Here is a 19017-nt window from a genome sequence, read left to right as displayed (position 1 = left end):
CTTTGTTCAATCAGTTGATCAATGTGCGATTCTGTGCTACTGCTACCAGACTTTATTTATAGTAAAACATAATCTATTATAATAATGGTCGTCTAAAACAGGTCTAAAAAAATAAAAAAATATACAAAAGTTCAGATTATTGGATAAACAATCTTGTTATTATTAAGGGAAAAAGTATACTTTTAAAAACATTTTTCTTAAAATAAATATATTCGTATTGTCATCCTAAACCAGTATATCAGCATGATTTCACCAACTACATTATTAACGTTAATACTACCCAACATTCCCACGTGTAAATTCCAGTCATTATCTAGCTTCAAACAAATAACCCAAAATAAACAACCGCAATTTACATCTCAATCCAAATACAATAATTAAACTACGATCTAACTTCCAGAAACATCTACATAAATTGGTCACTGCATTTCTAAAGCTGAAACAATTGTTTACATAAATTAGGAGACATAGCAATTAACATTGTTTGCAGTTACATATTTACGTGATACCAATATCAATTATTATTAATTCGAGTTCACCAAAATAATCATTAAATTCTAATTATGCATTCAAAGTACGTTAGTTGGTCGTGTTTCAAAACGTCTTAACTCTATATTACTTTGGAAGTTGTAGTAGAAAACAATTTCTGTTAAAATATTCACAAAGTCTGTATTAGTTTAATTAAACTACAACAATTGTTATAGTTGCTTGAATAATCTAATTAATGAAATGTCTAGGCATGTGAATTCATTGATCGTTATTGATAGAATTAAATTTCATTAGTTATACATTTTGGCAAACAAAATGTCAGCATTTTAGACTTATATGTACATTTATATTTGTTACGTACCAAATCGAATAAACTACTACATAATCGCATATCGAAGATATCTATCGTAATTATATGAGTCCGTAAATCCCTATTTGAGATGACTGTCACAAAAACGTTTCCTCTATTAGTATATTATTATAATATGAAATTCCTTTATATGGTTGTTCAAATCTGTAGTTACCTACTTTTACAACATCTATGATTCTGCATTTTTTCAAAGCATCTTAACTAGGTTTTCTGTACGTACAACCTGCCAAACATTTATTAAAATGATAATAAAAACTTCGTGTAGTCTTCCTACAATCAGAAAGAAAATATATTATACCTAGTTGAAAATTGTTTTTAATACGATTAAGTATAATATTTGAAGATTTTAATCACATTAGCCGTTTACTAAATTGTTTTATTCAGAGAATACATTCGAAAAGTAACGTTATTTTCATCTGCCAATATCACACTTTGGATTATTAAACACCGCATTCATTCTAAAGGAAAATCGCTAGGACGATGCCAAATAATGCCAAGCTTTTAGAACAAAGATACTCCAAGTTTCAAATTGCATTAGTATTAAAGCAAGCAATGAATTCATTGTTCTATCCTTAGCGTAATGTTAATTGTGGTCTATATTATGAATTGAATGGGGGAAAAGAACTTAGATTGGTGTCATTACTTTTTTCTTGATAGGATCAAAATAAATCTTTGTGAATATGAAGTAATGATGTATATTGGTAATCAGTTTGCTTATCAAGCTCTAGTAAGTCTCGTTACACAATAAATTAGTGGGTTATAATATGAAGTTAATCCAAATTCAAAACATGGCTAGTCAATAGGCTTTAATTTCATTGAAAACAATCGGAGGTAGAAGTTAATAATATTGTGATAAAATCATTTTTATACAGTAATACATATCAATGATTAGCTTTACAATTTGATAGTAATGTTATATTGTACAAGGAACCCTCAATGTGTTCTTGTTAGATGATACTTGTAAACTTTTTCATGATGGAAGAATTCTGAAAAACAGCGCATAGGGCCCTGGGTAGACGACTTACTATCTGTTACTCTATTGCCAAAATAAGCGATTTAAACTTTAGGAATATTACCAAATTAACCGATTTTTATTTAATATATGGTAATCACTATCTATTCACTTAAACAGGCTCAAGCCGCGATGATGTTTGACTCTGTCAACCTGGTCATCGAGGCGATACTGCGCCTCCTCCGTAAGAAACCCGAGTTCCTCCGTGCTGCAGCTCGCAGAAGCGTTCCACCAAACAGCACCAAGGTTTCTGACTGCAATATAGAAGAGAAAGGCATCACACCCTTCGAGTATGGAGAGAGACTGGCTAAGATGATACGGAAGGTAAGGTGTTTTGAACAATCTTTTGATAAGCGAAGCAACACTTCTTTTAAAATTTTGATGATTTTACAAGAATTGTTGTGTTGATAAGTTCAGATGTTTGTGTGTGTCATTTTTTTAAGTGTTTGTTTTTAATGCTCTATTTAGCAATATTTATCTAGGAATCCGTCGAATATACATGTAGATTATGAAAACTAAAATAACAAATATACAGGGTAAAATCAAAAAATTCACAGCCAAATTATAATGACTATCTGAAAAGTTCGTTATAATTTGTATGTATATAAAATAGGTTGAGTGCTTTATTATATTTTATGAGGTTTTAAAGTATTAAAACTGTGTTCTAGCTCCCGAAATCCAGAGCAGTGTCAGCATAATTGTTTATCTACCGCTTATAGCACAATTTGGGTGGCGAAAATCCATAAACCTTCATCATAATAACGGCAATCTCATTTATGTCCCATTTCCCTATAAAATCGATAATATACGAAACTATTGTTGCGTTTGGGTATCTATTGTTAATAGATATTTGCTCTCATAGATAACACTCTCTCTCATAGATAATTAGAGTATGTACTATGTAGTATAATTAGGGTTCTTGTCAAGATCTTGCCCTGTATATTTTTGATATTATAAGACTGCTAAACGTTGTCTCTTTTTCGTATAAATTATACATTTTATTCATATAAAAATCTTTTACGTCTGAAGAAAATACATTAACTAAACATCTCCTGAATCATATACATAATTCAATGATATATCATATTATAATACATCCAAATAAATAAATAAACAAATTAAAAATGTAAAAAGCGGAAGGTTTACATTTTTGAATAATAATAATATGAATTACCTATATGCAACCTAAACACAATTTTTCAGTGAAAAGTAGGCCTTTTTGAGTATAACCCGTTAGTTTTATATGTAAGTTTGAACTATAAAATACTTAACAGTATCGTGCTTTCAGTCATTTAGGTCAAAACTTATTCATTTTAATTAAATGAATATAATTAGTTGCAAACGCAACTTGAGAAGGTTCCGTCTTTAGTCAACTTCTCTTTATTAACCAGAGCTAAACAATAATGTATAATTCTACATAAAATATAATAAATATAGGCTATATAAATAAATAAAATATGTAGATATTACAAAGGCCTAATCCAGCAAAATTAGTTAATATCGATAAATATAATATTGCCTTTTTAATATTATGTTAACTAAAGAAAAATTTTAAATGTTTAAAGGTCATAATTTAATTTTCATTGTCTTTTTTATAATAATAATTTAAAGTTTTTAAAAGTTTAAAGGTCCTAATTTTGTTATTTACATAATGCATAATATATGTACCTATAATTAAAACATAACCCTACTATTTATGACCGCATACGAAGTAATTTACAAGCAAGTGGTCCTGGGTCCTCCATTGGGAGAATCCTCCTTTGAATCAGTCTTAGAGGACACACAATGCTCATCTTCTTCCTAAGAAATTCGACCCATAGGAAACATAACATTACAAAAGTATGCCGTTTCTAGAACTTTATAGGGTAGAAAGGACCTCACATTGAAGTGGATTATTTTTAAATCGTTCTGCAGTATTCACTTTCCAAAAATTAAAATTTGCATTTGCACGCGGAAATCGCACCTGAACCTGCTTATAATTGAAGCGATAATTTTTAGGCAAGAACCACAGAACATATAAAAGAGTAAGTATAATATGTTCTGTGACAAGAACCAAAAAAAAGAACTTTTTGGAGAATTCTAGCAAAGCAAAATAATGAATGATATTTAAAAGATTCTTACTAAACCAAGTTAGAGTATTATAATAAAAGCAACATTTTATTTCGCAATAAAATATAATTATGGCCGTATTGTTGTATAAATACTACCAAACAACAGCCTACATAAACAATGTTCCGATTATTTTTGTAACTCGATATTTGCGATTATTTCTTGGTAAATTCGGCGCTAAATTAACATGGACGCTTTCCCAGCTATGTTTATCAACACGCCGTTTATTCCACACTAGCTGTGCCCAGCAGTTTTACCCACAGTGCTCCACTCCACAGTGGTCTTAGCGTGATATAATATAATTCCTCGATAAATGGGCTAACTAACACCGAAATAATTTTTCAAATCGGACCAGTAGTTCCTGAGATTAGCGCGTTCAAATAAACAAACTCTTCAGCTTTATAATATAAGTATAGATAAGTCTTAGTAGTAATCCAGTAGCGTCGCATAATGCCAACCAGCATGACTTCTGCCCTACTTTCGGCGGAGGAATGAATGCATCCGCGGTAGGAAAAACTTTAAAACCGCTGCTACGCTTTGCCGGGAATTTATTTTACCTTGATTCTAGGTCTTGTTTTCTTACACAACCACATCTAGTGTCAAAGTAGATTTTCAATTTGACGCTTGAGGAGCAATTCTAACGCGAGATTACAATAATTTCTTTCTGTGCATTTTATGATTTAACATCATAACGTCATGTTCTCACAGAAAGCAGATATAAACGCTTCACGCTCAACACTTAATGTTAATGTTAAGGTTTAGGTACCTACTTAATATTTATATTATAATAATATTATCTGTTATAATTTTTTGTGGCATATGTCGTGGTTGTTACCCAAAAATTAAGTTTAGGTATAATTTATTTGCTATCAATATAATATTGAATATTCATCAAATATAATAATATTAACTTATGTTAATGTGTACGGTGTTATCACCGTATAAACTGAACAATTATCCAAACGCTGACTACGTTAAGCAGTTACGGTTAGTTCCAAAAGAAATTTTTGTGAACATTTCTCACAGATAATTTCGAATTTCACCATTGCTTATGCGAATGAATGACGCCAATTCATAATATTGAATGAGCTCGAGCGAATGCTTCATTACGCCTCTGAAACGAGATGTGACGTCGATGTGAAAAATTACGTTAGGAGTAAGCGAATTGTCGATACGTACGCACTTCGTACGAAGCCTAGTATAAAGAGAAAAGTAAGTTATGTTCGAAAAAAGGTACATCGCGTCGTTTGTATGTACGCGGAGCGCTTGGCTACGCCCCCCGTTCATGTATATTGTATGTGCAAGCATACAACGCCGCTCGGTTCCTACTCATAGACCGGTCTCGTAAGGGCCGGGAGATTGCTGTAAGCGGTCGGTGTTTGTTTATACAATTATATAAAACTAGCGGTCCGCCCCGGCTTCGCCCGTGGTACATATTAACGTTTTCTCTACATAAGAACCATCCTCGTACTTCAAGGAATATAATAAAAAAAGAATTATCGAAATCGGTTCAGCCGTTCTCGAGTTATGGAATTACAACGAAAAGTGGCATTGATTTTTATATATTAGAGAAGATATCAATTTGACAAGTGACAACCATGCGCCTCGCGAGTTTAGGGTACCTTGCGCTCTTAAACCCCGGGAGTTTGCCTACTTCTCTCTTTATACTATGTACGAGGCTTGTTATGTCTCAAAAAATCAATAGCTAAATTTTCCATTACATCTTACTGAGTGCTAAAAGAGACGTCGCTTCGACGATGTCTTGAAAGTATTTGTGAGATAACGTACTTTTACGTGTGTGTGAAAAATTACGTAATGTGTATTCTTTTGTATATATATAGAGTTGGAGTTACATTATGTTCGTGAAAATTTTGTATATGATGACTTTGTAATACGATTCGTGATAATTTATGAATGTTTTCGACAATATTAACAAACTCAGTTTTAGTATATAAAATACAAAGAACGGTAAAAACACTTGAAATAGTAAATGTCTTAGTCAAAAGCAGTACCTACATAGAAGCAGCAAGTACGCTTGAAAGTCCTTTGCAATTCCACAGCAATTTGATAAAAATAAAACGTGGCAACGCAACGTGAAATTTTAAAAAGATATTATATAACATTTGAGGTGTGAAGTACAAAGTGTCCCTTTGTGCAGTGAAGATTCTTAAACCATAAGTTGCTACGGTCTTACACATAATATTTCGCTCAAGGAAACAAGAAATTGCTTTAGTCTGTGCTTCAAACGTCAAAAGGAAGGAAGGTGGAACGTAATGTAACTCGAATTTCATTAAAACCCTCAGCTTTCTTTTGGAGATGAAATTCTTCAGGACAATTACACAAACACTTTAAATGTAACGCCTTTCTGGGATAAGAATAAATAAAATTTAAGCGATAAAGAGAAGAATACATGTTATGCTCTTGATGCTTTCAAATATATTAGTAATGCATTACTTTATGTTATTATTCTATATAATTTTGTTTTACATTTTTCAATGCGTACTTTATATAGGTATAATCAAATATTGAATAAGGTGTATATTTACCTGGTAAGAACAAAACACAGTATTATAGCCCATAATATAATCATAATATAAGCGTATAGGCAGTTGTCTATAATCCAATACGTTTAAGCTGCTTCCATAGCATCTGTTTGCGATGACTCTTGAGAGGAAAGATTCTAATAAATTGTAAGCCAAGAGTGGTCGTTGTTTGCTTCAGACGGAGATAGATGGTCTTACCGGCTTCATCAAGTTCGACGAGGATGGACGTCGACGCAACTTTACACTGCGCGTGGTTCAAATGACCACCGGGTCGAATCTGGAGACGGTACGTATTTGCGTACTTATGTAACATTAGGTACATTCACATTTTGGACATATTAACAACACCTAATAATTCATGTTTACAAGTCTGCAACTAATCTTATCATACCTATATTTTTGATAAGTTTATATCTAGTGCGACTATACGTAGCAGATGCTACGGTAATTTAGTTGACAGATTCTTTTATTTCAAATATAATGGTGCTCAAATGAATAGACGACAATAAACCATTTTTTTAACGTAATGAATCGACAAAAAAAATTCTAGTTTTTATTTTGTTGGATACAAAATATTCTCAACAAATTAAGAGAATAATTGATCCTTTAATTATTATTAGATATGTATAAGATTTAATATTAAGTTTGGCCGTCCAAACAAGATACAATCAAATAACAACCTTCTTTTATTTAGACAGTATTTATACACATCTTTCTTCTTATCTTACATTAATCCTTATGTAAGCTAGTATACAATTATCGAGCAAGAATTTCTAACACCACAAGCAATGTATATTTCATTGGAAACTGATATCAGATTCACGCCATTAACGGACGCATATTGGGACAAAAGTTTTTGTACGTAAAAGTACCGATGTATTCGTCCATTTTCCATACATCAATCTGAATTCAGCGTACATTTTGATTTGATTGTGAACGGCTTTATATGGATGGATTTGCTTTTTTTACAATACGATTGTTACAGATCTTTAATCTCAGTTTTTTGTTGTTCAAAGATATGTACCTACTTATCGTACGTAGGTACTTACGTAGGTATATGAAATGTAGCAATTTTACTATTGAAAAATGTCGTCATAAATTGGATACCTATTAAATACGAGTATTACGGACACGATTCACATAACATTCACAATGCATTCACATCATATTCAAGTTACTTTCAAAATTCAGAGCGCTACAAGATTCTATATGTATTGCCGTCTATACAGTATACACCGATGCATGACAAAACATCTTTCATTATTATCGTCTGCATATCAGGTCGGCACCTGGTACGACGATAAAGGGCTCTCCACACTCAACCCGCTGCGTTGGATGCCTTCATACCAGAACAATAAGACATACATTATAACAACGATAGACGAAGATCCGTATGTCATACCAATCGTAGACTATACCTCCAAGACGAAGTACAAAGGCTTTTGTGTGGACCTCGCTAAATTGATCATGGAAAAACTTGAGTTGAAATGTGAGTTTTATTTAGATGGTGTTTGAATTCAAATTTGAATGTTGATAGATATTGTTAAGGTTTACATTTTGAATCAGATCATACATACGTTAGTGTTAAGTACATAACATTAGAAGAAGATATAGATAGATTTTTATGTAGACCGAAGATTCAATCAATATTATGTGAACATTTAAGACGTGTAGTTACATAAATATCAATTTTTATATAATAATAAGAAAGAAATACCTAATAAACTAGAACAAATATAATTACTTTATATTAAAACATAGTTCTGTGAAGTTTATATGAAAGTTTTCATTGTAGACTAAGCAATAGTCATGCAGTTAATGCACTACAATAGTTAGCATTTAGTTGGATGCACTTAAGGAGAATGTATATAGAAACTATCAGGAGTATTGCTTATGTTAAATACACTTTCTTTGAGATTTTATTAAATCCTTTAAAACACAACGTTTAAAGCATTGTCATAGTGTCCAATACAAGTCATAGATACATATCTACTAGTCTAGATGAACATTCTTCAAGTGCTATATTTTTAAGACAAAAATGTTACTACATTATTTTTTTTATGTAGGTAATAATTGTTTTATCCAAAAATTTCATAGTAAGTTTATACAATAAACATTAAACATTATTTTTTTATGTAGGTAATAATTGTTTTATCCAAAAATTTCATAGTAAGTTTATACAATAAACATTAATATTTTATAGATGAAATGAGATTAGTAAAGGATGGAAAGTACGGGCAAGAGAACCCCGACGCTCCGGGAGGCTGGGACGGAATCATCGGAGAATTGGTTCGCAAGGTAACTCTAATGCTTTATAATTATAATCTTACTAGCTTTCCGCCCGCGGCTACGCCCGCGTTTTCAGTTTAAGAGTCCATTGAGGACAAACATTGTGACACGAGATTTATATACATATATGTATTAAGATAAAATAAATATTTGGATAATTTTGTAGCAGCCTATATATAATTATACTACATTTTAACGTAGATATCTACGTTACGACGATTGAGTGGAAGCTACAGTCAAAATTTTGTTTCTTTTTTTTTTAATTTTATACCTAATATCATAGTATCCAATAGGTATTTACAACTCATGTTTTATTTAAATCGATAATACAATATATCCCTAAATTTCTAAGGTATTATTTAATTACAAAGAAACGTCACTTAATGAGCAACAAGTCTAAAAACCTAGCTGTACTTACTTGCAATTGTTGAATACTATTTAATACTCTCTTGTAGGTACTACATCTAGAATACTAACAGCACTGAAACGTCTCAGAAATCAAACACAAGCCAGTAATAATTAACAATTTCCCAAATCCCCGAGCACGATGCAGATGCCCAACAACTTGAACCTTAGACAAGCTGATTTTCGATATTCGCTGTAAATATCTAAAGTGCAATATAATATTCCGAAAATGAGTGTATCTAGCTGTTGTTGGAGTAAATCTCTAGAGCCGCTTCCCTAGCACGCATCCATAACTTATGATACTTTGTAGGGATAGTATACTTTCGGGATTTTACCAGATTTTCAATCAACTTCGGTAGTATAATACATTTGCCGTATATATTGATTAGAAAAGTGTTATCGTACTTACGTATTGAAGTTTTTAATGGGAGATTAGATGGTTTTTGGGCAGAAATTTTCTAGTATCGTTGAAATGGTAGTTGTCTGTTGTCGTCTTTGTACTAGTTACGAAATATGTTTTATGAAAAATTTTAGTTTGTTATATTACGAAATTCACAAATCCAGTTCTCAACAAGACTCATATTATTTTAGGATAAACATATATGCAAGTTTCGATTAACAGTATTGATGGTTGATCTATTCTAATGAAAATTTGAATTAGAGTATTTATTAGTCATCTGTGATATGATACTTAATAAATCAAAATTTCCCTCGATGAAATTCATTTGGCCTGCTATTTATATTTATTAAAAGACACAAATTTTCCACGTATTTAGTTTTGTGGTAAATTTGTTTTAGTATTTATTGAAATAATCCAAAATAAGTATTATAATATAAACAAGTATTAAACTATTCATACGAAAATTATACCAGAATAATATTTTGCACAAATTCTATTATTATTGTAGTGGGTTGATAGAATGATCCTATTGTTTTAGGCTCTGAAGTACCATTCAAGCTTTAACATTTGTACGAAGCCTAAAAATACCTAGACTCGACTTTGACACACAATTAAAACGCTAAAGAAAAAGCTAGAGTCACTTATAATGTTTATCTAGAATTCCCCTAAAAATTCATAATATTCTTTGACGTTTTATTTATAAAGTAAGCATTAATTTGTTAAAACATTGAAATTAGAGCGTAAATTTATGGTAATTGCCTCCGTACCAAAACCGATTTGTAAATCAGCAGCAAATTTAGGTAGGTAGCTCTAAAATACATATTGACCAATTGACCATTAACAAATTCTAACCACTCTACAAAAACTATAATATGTGTGCACTTCACGCAAAAACACACATAGGTGTATTCACACACATGCAACTACTGAACAATAACTACGTATGTGTGCGACACACACATGCAACTTATTGTAACCACCATCGATATCTAAATATTACAACTGAACAAATCCTTTCTTAGGTTGTTTGCAATAAACACATACACAGACACACATTTCAAAATCATCCCTTACTTCAAAAAAGAACAGTGAATAGTACACGAGCAACACACGCACACACAAACACGCATCACAACGACATAATACTTCAAAACAGAATGCTACACAAGAAATCCCTTCGCGGAAATAAAATAACTGTTTATTATAGGAAGCGGATTTGTCCATATCATCGCTCACCGTAACGGTCGACAGAGAAGAGGCGGTGGATTTCAGTAAGACCTTCCTTTCGTTCGACACGGTGCCGCAGGATGTGCCTTCCCCGACCGACACTATATTTACCTTCCTCCTACCGCTGTCTAAGGAAGTATGGGTGTGTATTTGACGACTTATTTGAGGCGAAAATGTTATTTTTATAATTGGCAAAAACTATCGTTATATTAGCATTGTTTTAAAACTTTAATGAAATGGTGATATATAAAACGTGTATAGTGTGAATAAAAGTGAAGGTTCCTAAAAAAATGACCGAGATAAAATAATAAAAATAAACGATAATACTACTCCCACGTATTAATTAGTTAAAAGCAAAAACATCTTGATAACGTTCTTCGTATTGCTATTTTGATTTGCTACGACACTATCAAATTCATTAACTATAACCGCTACAAACGTTAACACGGCAATAATTATTGAACCAATATAGACCCAGAATTGATAGAATTATTGCACTTACAGCTAGCCGTGTTAGGAAGCCTCCTGGCTGTTAGCTTCTGCTTGTATCTTGTCTCTAAATACTCGCCAGACGAATATCAGCTGCATTTGAAGACAAATAGACGTTCCAGAAATGTTCGGAACAAACCGCAGGTGAGTTATCAGTAACATCTATTTATGACTAATATACAATATTAATCAGAGGAACGTGAATTGTGGGAACGGAGGACTCATTAAAGGGAATATTGGTAATAAATAACTAGTCGAATCTAAATTTAGTTATAGCATTTTGGCAAGTACAATTTAAATTAATGAGTCTGTTACATTTAATGAGTCTGTTAAATACTTTACAAGATAACAGTTGTTTACAAAAAAGATGTATTTTTTTTTATTCCGTCACAAAATGTCTTCTAGTCTTTGGGTCTGGGAAACAATGGGTTTTATTTAATCAAGACTCTTTGTGTAAGAAATCTCGTCATGTATTTAATAAATTTTTTATCATATTTACTATACAAATATATTTACAGGCTACGTTTGAGAATACGTTTACATTATGGAATGCCCTTTGGTTTGCTGTGGGCTCGTTCATGCAACAATCAAGCGGTTACACTCCGAGGTTAGATATATTCATATGAATATATGATTCTTTTAAATAAATACTTTGTAAAACATCATTATCACCTTTTCTTAGTACTTTTGTGTAGATACTTTGTTAAACATCAATAAATACAGATAAATTGCCAAACATTTTAAAGTATCAGACGAACTCATTATCGCTATTTTACTTATTGAAAATAGTCCTCTAATTGGACACGCTGGATCATTCTTTTGTATAATCTGCTTGAGTGGTATTATTTTTAATTTGCATTTTCCATAGTCCTATTTCAAAGATTTTTATCGATTTCTATCAATACCTATTTAAAAGAATTCAATATTCAGAAACGTTTTATTCAAACAATTAAAAACTAAATTATCGACTTTCCTTTTAGGTCTTTATCTGGAAGAATCATAAGTGGTGTCTGGTGGTTTGTGACGTTGTTCATCATTGTCATATACACGGCTAATTTAGCGACTCATCTGACCCTCGCTCAGCTTCAACCTCCTTTAAATCCAGTCCACAGAGTCACAAAATGCCCTATTGTAAGTATTTAAGATATCGCAAGTAACTTCGATTAATTGTGGTAAAAAAATAATTGACTTCTTTGTTACAAGGATATAAAAGGATATCCATAACTATTACATACCAATATGAAAAGTTCAATACATCTCGATCTTCAATCTTCAAGGTGAATGATCGCACACAAAACCCAAATCCATACTAATTTCACGTCTCTCATTCAGGAAAACACCAAACCATGCGAAATGCTGATCTCCGTAATGGAGTCTGGGCTCCAAGATTTTGCGGTCGCCTTCCCGAAAGGATCTCCGTTACGGTCAGTTATTTCCAATAGAACGTAAATAAATATGTCATTGCGAATTGATATTATAAGGTCTTTGCGCGACGCGATTGCAATTTGCGCTGTGCTGTGCTTTCGAATTTTATCTTTATTACTTTAGCTTTACGTGTCGTTTTAGGGACGGTGTGAACATGGCGCTTCAGACTCTTAGGAATGAGGGTGAATTGTACCGCCTAATTCGCAAATGGTTTATACCCCTGACGTGCAACGGAAAGGTTAGAAATGTTTTGGTATTTATGATCACTATTTCCCCTTTTCATTACATTGTATGAAGATGATAGTCGGACTTAGCTCCTCACCCTCGTCCGTTCCTACGAATTGATGATAACTTTTAAATGATATTATTATGTAGTCCAATAGTTTTCTTTACCTTTTACGAAATATCAGAAGTTTAGAGTAAATATTTTTTTATTTAGTTTCTACATTGAAATATATAATATTATTTAGCTGAATACATTTTTCCTACAAATTTTAAGTGTGTCAGTCGTGTTACGGACATGTCCCATTTATGTCCTTCATATCCACCGATTTATTCAAAATATCACTCCCCAAAAAACCAATCAAATCGATCAATCCAGCATCACTCAACTACTTTTATTTTCAGAACCATGGCAAGGAGTTAACCCTGAGTCAGATAGCTGGCCTCTTCTACATTCTGCTAGCTGGCTTAGGCCTCGGTCTGGTCACGTCGTTCATCGAGTATCTTGTGCATCGCAAATGTGCTCGCGAGGCTCCCCCAGACATCTCCCCCCCTGGGACACCAATCCGTACTCCGAGTAGCCCAACCATGAGGACTATTAAGTCCACACCACACAGGACGCTTCGCGAGCGGGAACCGATTGACTGGAATGCTGTTAACTATACGGTAAGTTGGTTTTTGTGTCACATGATGTAAAGGTTTAAATTGTGGTATCCATATTATTTGTTCTACATAGACGCTGTACCATTGTAATTTTACGTCACAATATTGTGTGATAAATGTTTAATTCATCGATCCTGATATTGCCTTCACATAATATTATTATGTTTGATATGTCAGATTTCATCAGATACTTACTTTGTAAAGGCAGCAATTATGTGAGGAAATTATGTTTACATAATGATCTATAGAAAGGCTTTTCAAGTATCAATTATTTTCAAATCTATTTTAGAAATGCATAACACCAAAAAAATAACGGGAAAATCCGTAACCAAAGCAGCCTATCTTGTCTAAAAATAAGACATCAACATTTTTTCACAAAATTTGCAGAACATCGGAAAATCATATTATAATTTTACCGATATTTTATAAAAGTTGTTTAAAACAGAAATTACTGAGTTTCTCACCGGCTTGTTTTAGACAAACTTTTTGAACTCTATATCAACACGTGAAGCAAATTTAAATCTTAAAAATAAAATGCTGAATAAGAATAAAGTATCAGGTATTTCATTTATATGTACGCGCTTAAAATTAACTAAAAGAAACATTTTAAAAGTCGGGTGGTCGTATAACATAGATATAAATAAACCAACTCAAATTTCCGCAAAATATGCATGAAAAAAATGATCGCAATTACTTTTTTATAATTTTCATAATTTCCCTATCACAATTAAGCCAATCATTAATCTAATATAATCTTTCAATCTAAATCCCTTACCATTGTTGTGTTTTTGTAGTTTGAAAAACACATCACTCCTCTTGACGCAGTAGGGCAAAACTGCCACGTTCCTACAAAGAGGATAAACAACTTGCGTATCATAAATTACTTATCCCTCACCGCTTCTTAAAAGACCGTTAAACTCAATTATCGCTTTCATTTCTTATTGTATTTTGGCATATTACACCAAAGTGGGGTCCGAGATCAAAGATAATAAAATTAGTTTTGTTACGCAACCGACGTCTTCAGAAAAGGTTTTCAAGTTGTACCTTTCTTTATTATGAAAAAATACATAGAGTACAAAATATTACTATTATGCAAGGAATGTCTCATATAGAATTATTATGTATTAAGAAATAATAGCTTGTAGAGAAATTTGAAGAAAATTATGGTTGAAACTTTTGTTACATAAGAGGAACATACTCAAATTTAAACGAACAAGTATAATATTTTAAGTGCTTCTTAATATCTATGTTTTAAGACAACAACACAAATATTAAACGAAACTTCAAATAACTCGCAAATTGAAGTCAATGAATAAATATTCAGATTTATTAGTTCCTTCCTTTGTAAACAAAATAACATTGATACGTATAGACATGAGGAAAAATAGTTGTGCTTGAAGTCCATATAACTTTGCATACTTTCCCTATAACATAAAATTGATTTAAACAGGCACACAGGATCTCAAACATTGATCTGGTTCTATAGCTAATATCCGGAGATGTTCCGTTTATGCTACTTCAAACTTATCTGTTAAAACGGAACCTGAATTGATTGTCTGTGTTTTACAGTTTGACTTTGTTTTATCTATTAACTAATGTTAAGAAAACTTTGAAACCCATGTATGAAAATGATGGTCTCACGAATAGTGGTTAAAAATAGAGGAAGTTCAGGAGAGCAGTAGAAAATATTACATTACGAAAATGCCTTTTGTACCGTAAAATATATTTAAGTTCAATTTACACAAATAATTATTTACTGGCGGCAAAAGCTGAGTTTATTGACTATTTCCATCTTTTTTTGGCAAATATTTTAAAGTAGTTCTTAATGGATTTTAATTTTTAAGATTTTAATTTAAACGATAGCTTGTGTTAACGTAAGATATTGTAAGCAAAGAACCAAGAAACTCCGGATATCTTGCTTTCTTTCTCAACGTTAACAATACAATAGGGAAGTCAAACTTTACTGGTTGTATTAATGGCTTATTTTTCTTTGCAAACTTGAGAAAAGGAGTTACTAGTTCATGCAACAGCAATTTAATGAATTGTTCAGCGTGATATTGATTCAAGAAAACTATATTATACTCCTGTACTAACACCCCGTATTCAGCTAATGTTGAAGTGTCATTAATTACAGATATGGTGCCCGATATCCAACCGTCTAATTCAGGTCTAATTTGACACAAACACCCCACTTCCGATTGTTCGTAATTGCTCCAATCCGCTTAACTCCTGGCTGAGACGCCTGAGTTCAGGCCGAGCCTAATCAAAACCTGTCAGCCATTAGTATATAAAGACCTATTGTGGCCGTTTCACAGGCAGTACTTGTGTACTTTGGCAATTAAATTGTAGTTCTGTGTGGAAGCGATACGCAATACATTAAAGTGTAAATTACTGTACAAGAAGTGTTATTATGCTTTTCAATAGACAGAGTTCATAGAACAGAAATGGTTTTTGGATATTAACTTTCATTTAAAAAAATATACTGAAACGGATAATATTACAATCATTACCAGTATCGTGCTTAAATTAGTAAGAAAATTTTACCACCTTGATAACTTTTTTGTTTTTGTAAGAGGGGTTTTAGACACTTGCTCTCCATGACGAAGTAAATTCATGCAGCTTATCCCTACTCCCAATAATAATGTATTTATTCCACAGTATGGCTCCCCGACCCACCAGCCCGCCCAAGAGGAGACGGTCATGCACGGCACGTTCAGGCAAGTCTGATGTTCACCACGGGATGCCGGCCGTGCGCGTCGAGCGTCCCAGCCTCGCCGTCTGTCCGACTCCATCGAGTTGTACCAGCTGTAAGACGCGACCAATGCTTAAAGCCGCCGCGGAAAAACATTTTGCTCGCTGCTCAACAAAGCATTGTCTATACATTGCTAACGTACAACGACGCTCGTCAACGTACCCGAAAAAAAAAGCAGTCGATGCCAAAACGATAGTTCCGCGCGGACTGGACATGAGTCAGCTTTTTATACCTCAGCTTGCATTTGGTTGCTGTTTCCAAAAGATTAGATCTTTTACCAAATCGAACTGTTATTTAGTTACTGACTGGATGAAACGGATTAATATTATACGTTATGCACATTCAAGGCGCGCTGAAGTTAGGGTTTTGTTTACCAAGAGTGTTAGTTTTATATTTTGGTATAATTAATTTGCTGAACATTTAAGGAGCTTGCATATTGAGGATAACTGTAGAGTTCTCTTACATTATTGTAACTATCTTCAGTGGAATCAATGAAACGACTAGATATCGCTCAATGGTACCATGATAAACTGATATAATACAGTTCTATAACCACATTAGGTGTCCTCTCTCTTTAAATCGGATCTCATCGAGTAGATGAGTATCAGGGTCTCTTAAGATAAATGTTTAGTAATATCCTTCAATTAGATATTATGGTAACGTAATATTTATTGTACGCGTTACTCTCCCATAGTTAGTAAATTGTAGTCGGTAAGGTCAATCTATTATTTTATTTTAATGATAAATCTCCAAATGCGGCACAGTTATGTTACATTGTTTCAACTTTCTATTGATCTCATTTCGGTAAATAGTTTATTTTGCTGAAACACTTTTGGACATATTTTGAATCCTAAAATATTGTAAGCTATTTTATACTACTTACTATGTGATTTATAGTTATCTTTATTATTCTTCTCTTATGATTATTAGGTTAGGTAGTAATAAAACAATGATTATTATTAATAAATCAACTCATACATGATCCAATCTTGATGTTAGTAAGTATGTTTTCCTGTCTAAGAACTCTTGTATGTTTATTTTTAAACACCTGTCCTTAAGTGATTAATATATTTTTTATATATTTTCTTAATATGATACATTTAAGTATTCTGTGAAGATCACTTTATTTTGTAATAAAGGGCTCTCAAAACTGTATTGTAACAGCGGTTTTGTTTAAAAATATTGATAATGTTCACACGAGCCTTTATGAAATTAAAAATTTTCTACGTTAAGATATAATGTAATGCCAAAGGCATATAATTGAACAGATCATATCATGAATATAAGAACACTTGATAAACGTTGAGGCTATAATTATTTAATTTGTTTTCGGAGAGCTTCCGTCCGGAATAATTGTTTGATAGAATTTATTTTATTGTCGATGCAATTTACAGAACATTAAATATTTGATGATTGAACAATGATTGCAGCAGAACAGCTGGTTTCATGCCAAACTTAACGTGTAATTTTAAACGGCGAAGATCATAAAATTGTGGAAAGTGCCAAATTATTGATAAGTTAGAAATGGTATGAAATGAGGAAGGATTGTTACTAATAAATTTAAAATGGATGTACGGTAATGTCCGTCCATCTGTAAAAGGCTGAATTTAATGACCAGGGGAGGAAATTTGGTATTGATCTCAATTTGCATTCTTTATGTAATGATTTTTGGACACAGTCATAGTTTTAAAGTTTAAAACATTAATTTATATTTAAAATTTAATAATCCTCACCCTGGAAGGTAAGCCTGTGTGGGAAGTGTGTAATTTGATTACATTTTTCGAAAATTGGTGTTGGAGGTTGCGACAAAGGATGTCATAATTGTGGAAGGGTCTGGACCGGGCCTAACGAGAAAATATACAGAGCTCTTTCATTCAGGTCTAAATACAAGCCCCATTACGCCTAATTTATTGTCACATATCTTTGTACATTAACTTTAATATCTACACATTTATGACTTAATTGGGTGGAAAAATACGGTCGGTGATGCCAAATTGGGATGAAAATATTCCACAACTAAATTCATTTTCGATACAAATTAATATATGATATGTCTCGTGTCATTGACGGCACGACCTTCTAACCTGTCTGATACTATTGTGGTTCTGAAAATATTGATATATATTTTGACTATTTTTTTCTATGAATAAGTAGTAATATTTTCAATGTACACAATTTCAACAATATTCAGGGCACCTGAAAGCTGATCGTACTTTTTAACCGACTTCAAAAAAAAGGAGGAGGTTATCAATTCGGCCGGTATATTTTTTTTTTTTTTTTTTTTATGTATGTACACCGATTACTCCAAGGTTTCTGAACCGATTTACGTGATTCTTTTTTTGTTCGATGCGGGATGGTGTCGAATTGGTCCCATAAAAATTTTATTCGGATAGGCCCAGTAGTTTTTATTTTATGAGCATTTTTGTCTGTAGGTATTTGTAAATTTTGCAAGTGCAAGTTTGAAGTCGGTTGTTTTTAACGCAGTTATCACTTGTCCATTCAAATATTTTTGATTTGTTACAATTAGTTATAATAATATATTTATTTTGACTGACTTACATAATCGTTTACACCCTTTCTCTGTTATATTTTTCATCTATATCATTTTGTTACTACTTCAGA

General features: G+C 32.3%; 1 protein-coding gene across 1 annotated transcript in view; it reads left to right on the top strand.

Annotated features, from left to right (window-relative positions):
- LOC123705280 (glutamate receptor 1-like) overlaps positions 1-18592 on the top strand; it is a 152510-nt gene extending 133918 nt beyond the window's left edge. The window contains exons 8-19 of the mRNA XM_045654000.1: positions 1992-2195; positions 6702-6809; positions 7805-8012; positions 8727-8821; positions 10825-10986; positions 11349-11477; positions 11852-11940; positions 12314-12464; positions 12666-12757; positions 12900-12996; positions 13386-13646; positions 16302-18592. Of these exons, the coding sequence (XP_045509956.1) occupies positions 1992-2195; positions 6702-6809; positions 7805-8012; positions 8727-8821; positions 10825-10986; positions 11349-11477; positions 11852-11940; positions 12314-12464; positions 12666-12757; positions 12900-12996; positions 13386-13646; positions 16302-16370 (1665 nt within the window). The 3' untranslated portion in view covers positions 16371-18592. The remainder of the gene's footprint in view (positions 1-1991; positions 2196-6701; positions 6810-7804; positions 8013-8726; positions 8822-10824; positions 10987-11348; positions 11478-11851; positions 11941-12313; positions 12465-12665; positions 12758-12899; positions 12997-13385; positions 13647-16301) is intronic.
- Positions 18593-19017: the final 425 nt, after the last annotated feature.

Source organism: Colias croceus, chromosome Z (genome assembly GCF_905220415.1).
Source record: "Colias croceus chromosome Z, ilColCroc2.1".
In the NCBI taxonomy this organism is placed as follows: Eukaryota; Metazoa; Arthropoda; class Insecta; order Lepidoptera; family Pieridae; genus Colias; species Colias croceus.
This window is presented reverse-complemented; position numbering and strand designations above follow the sequence as displayed.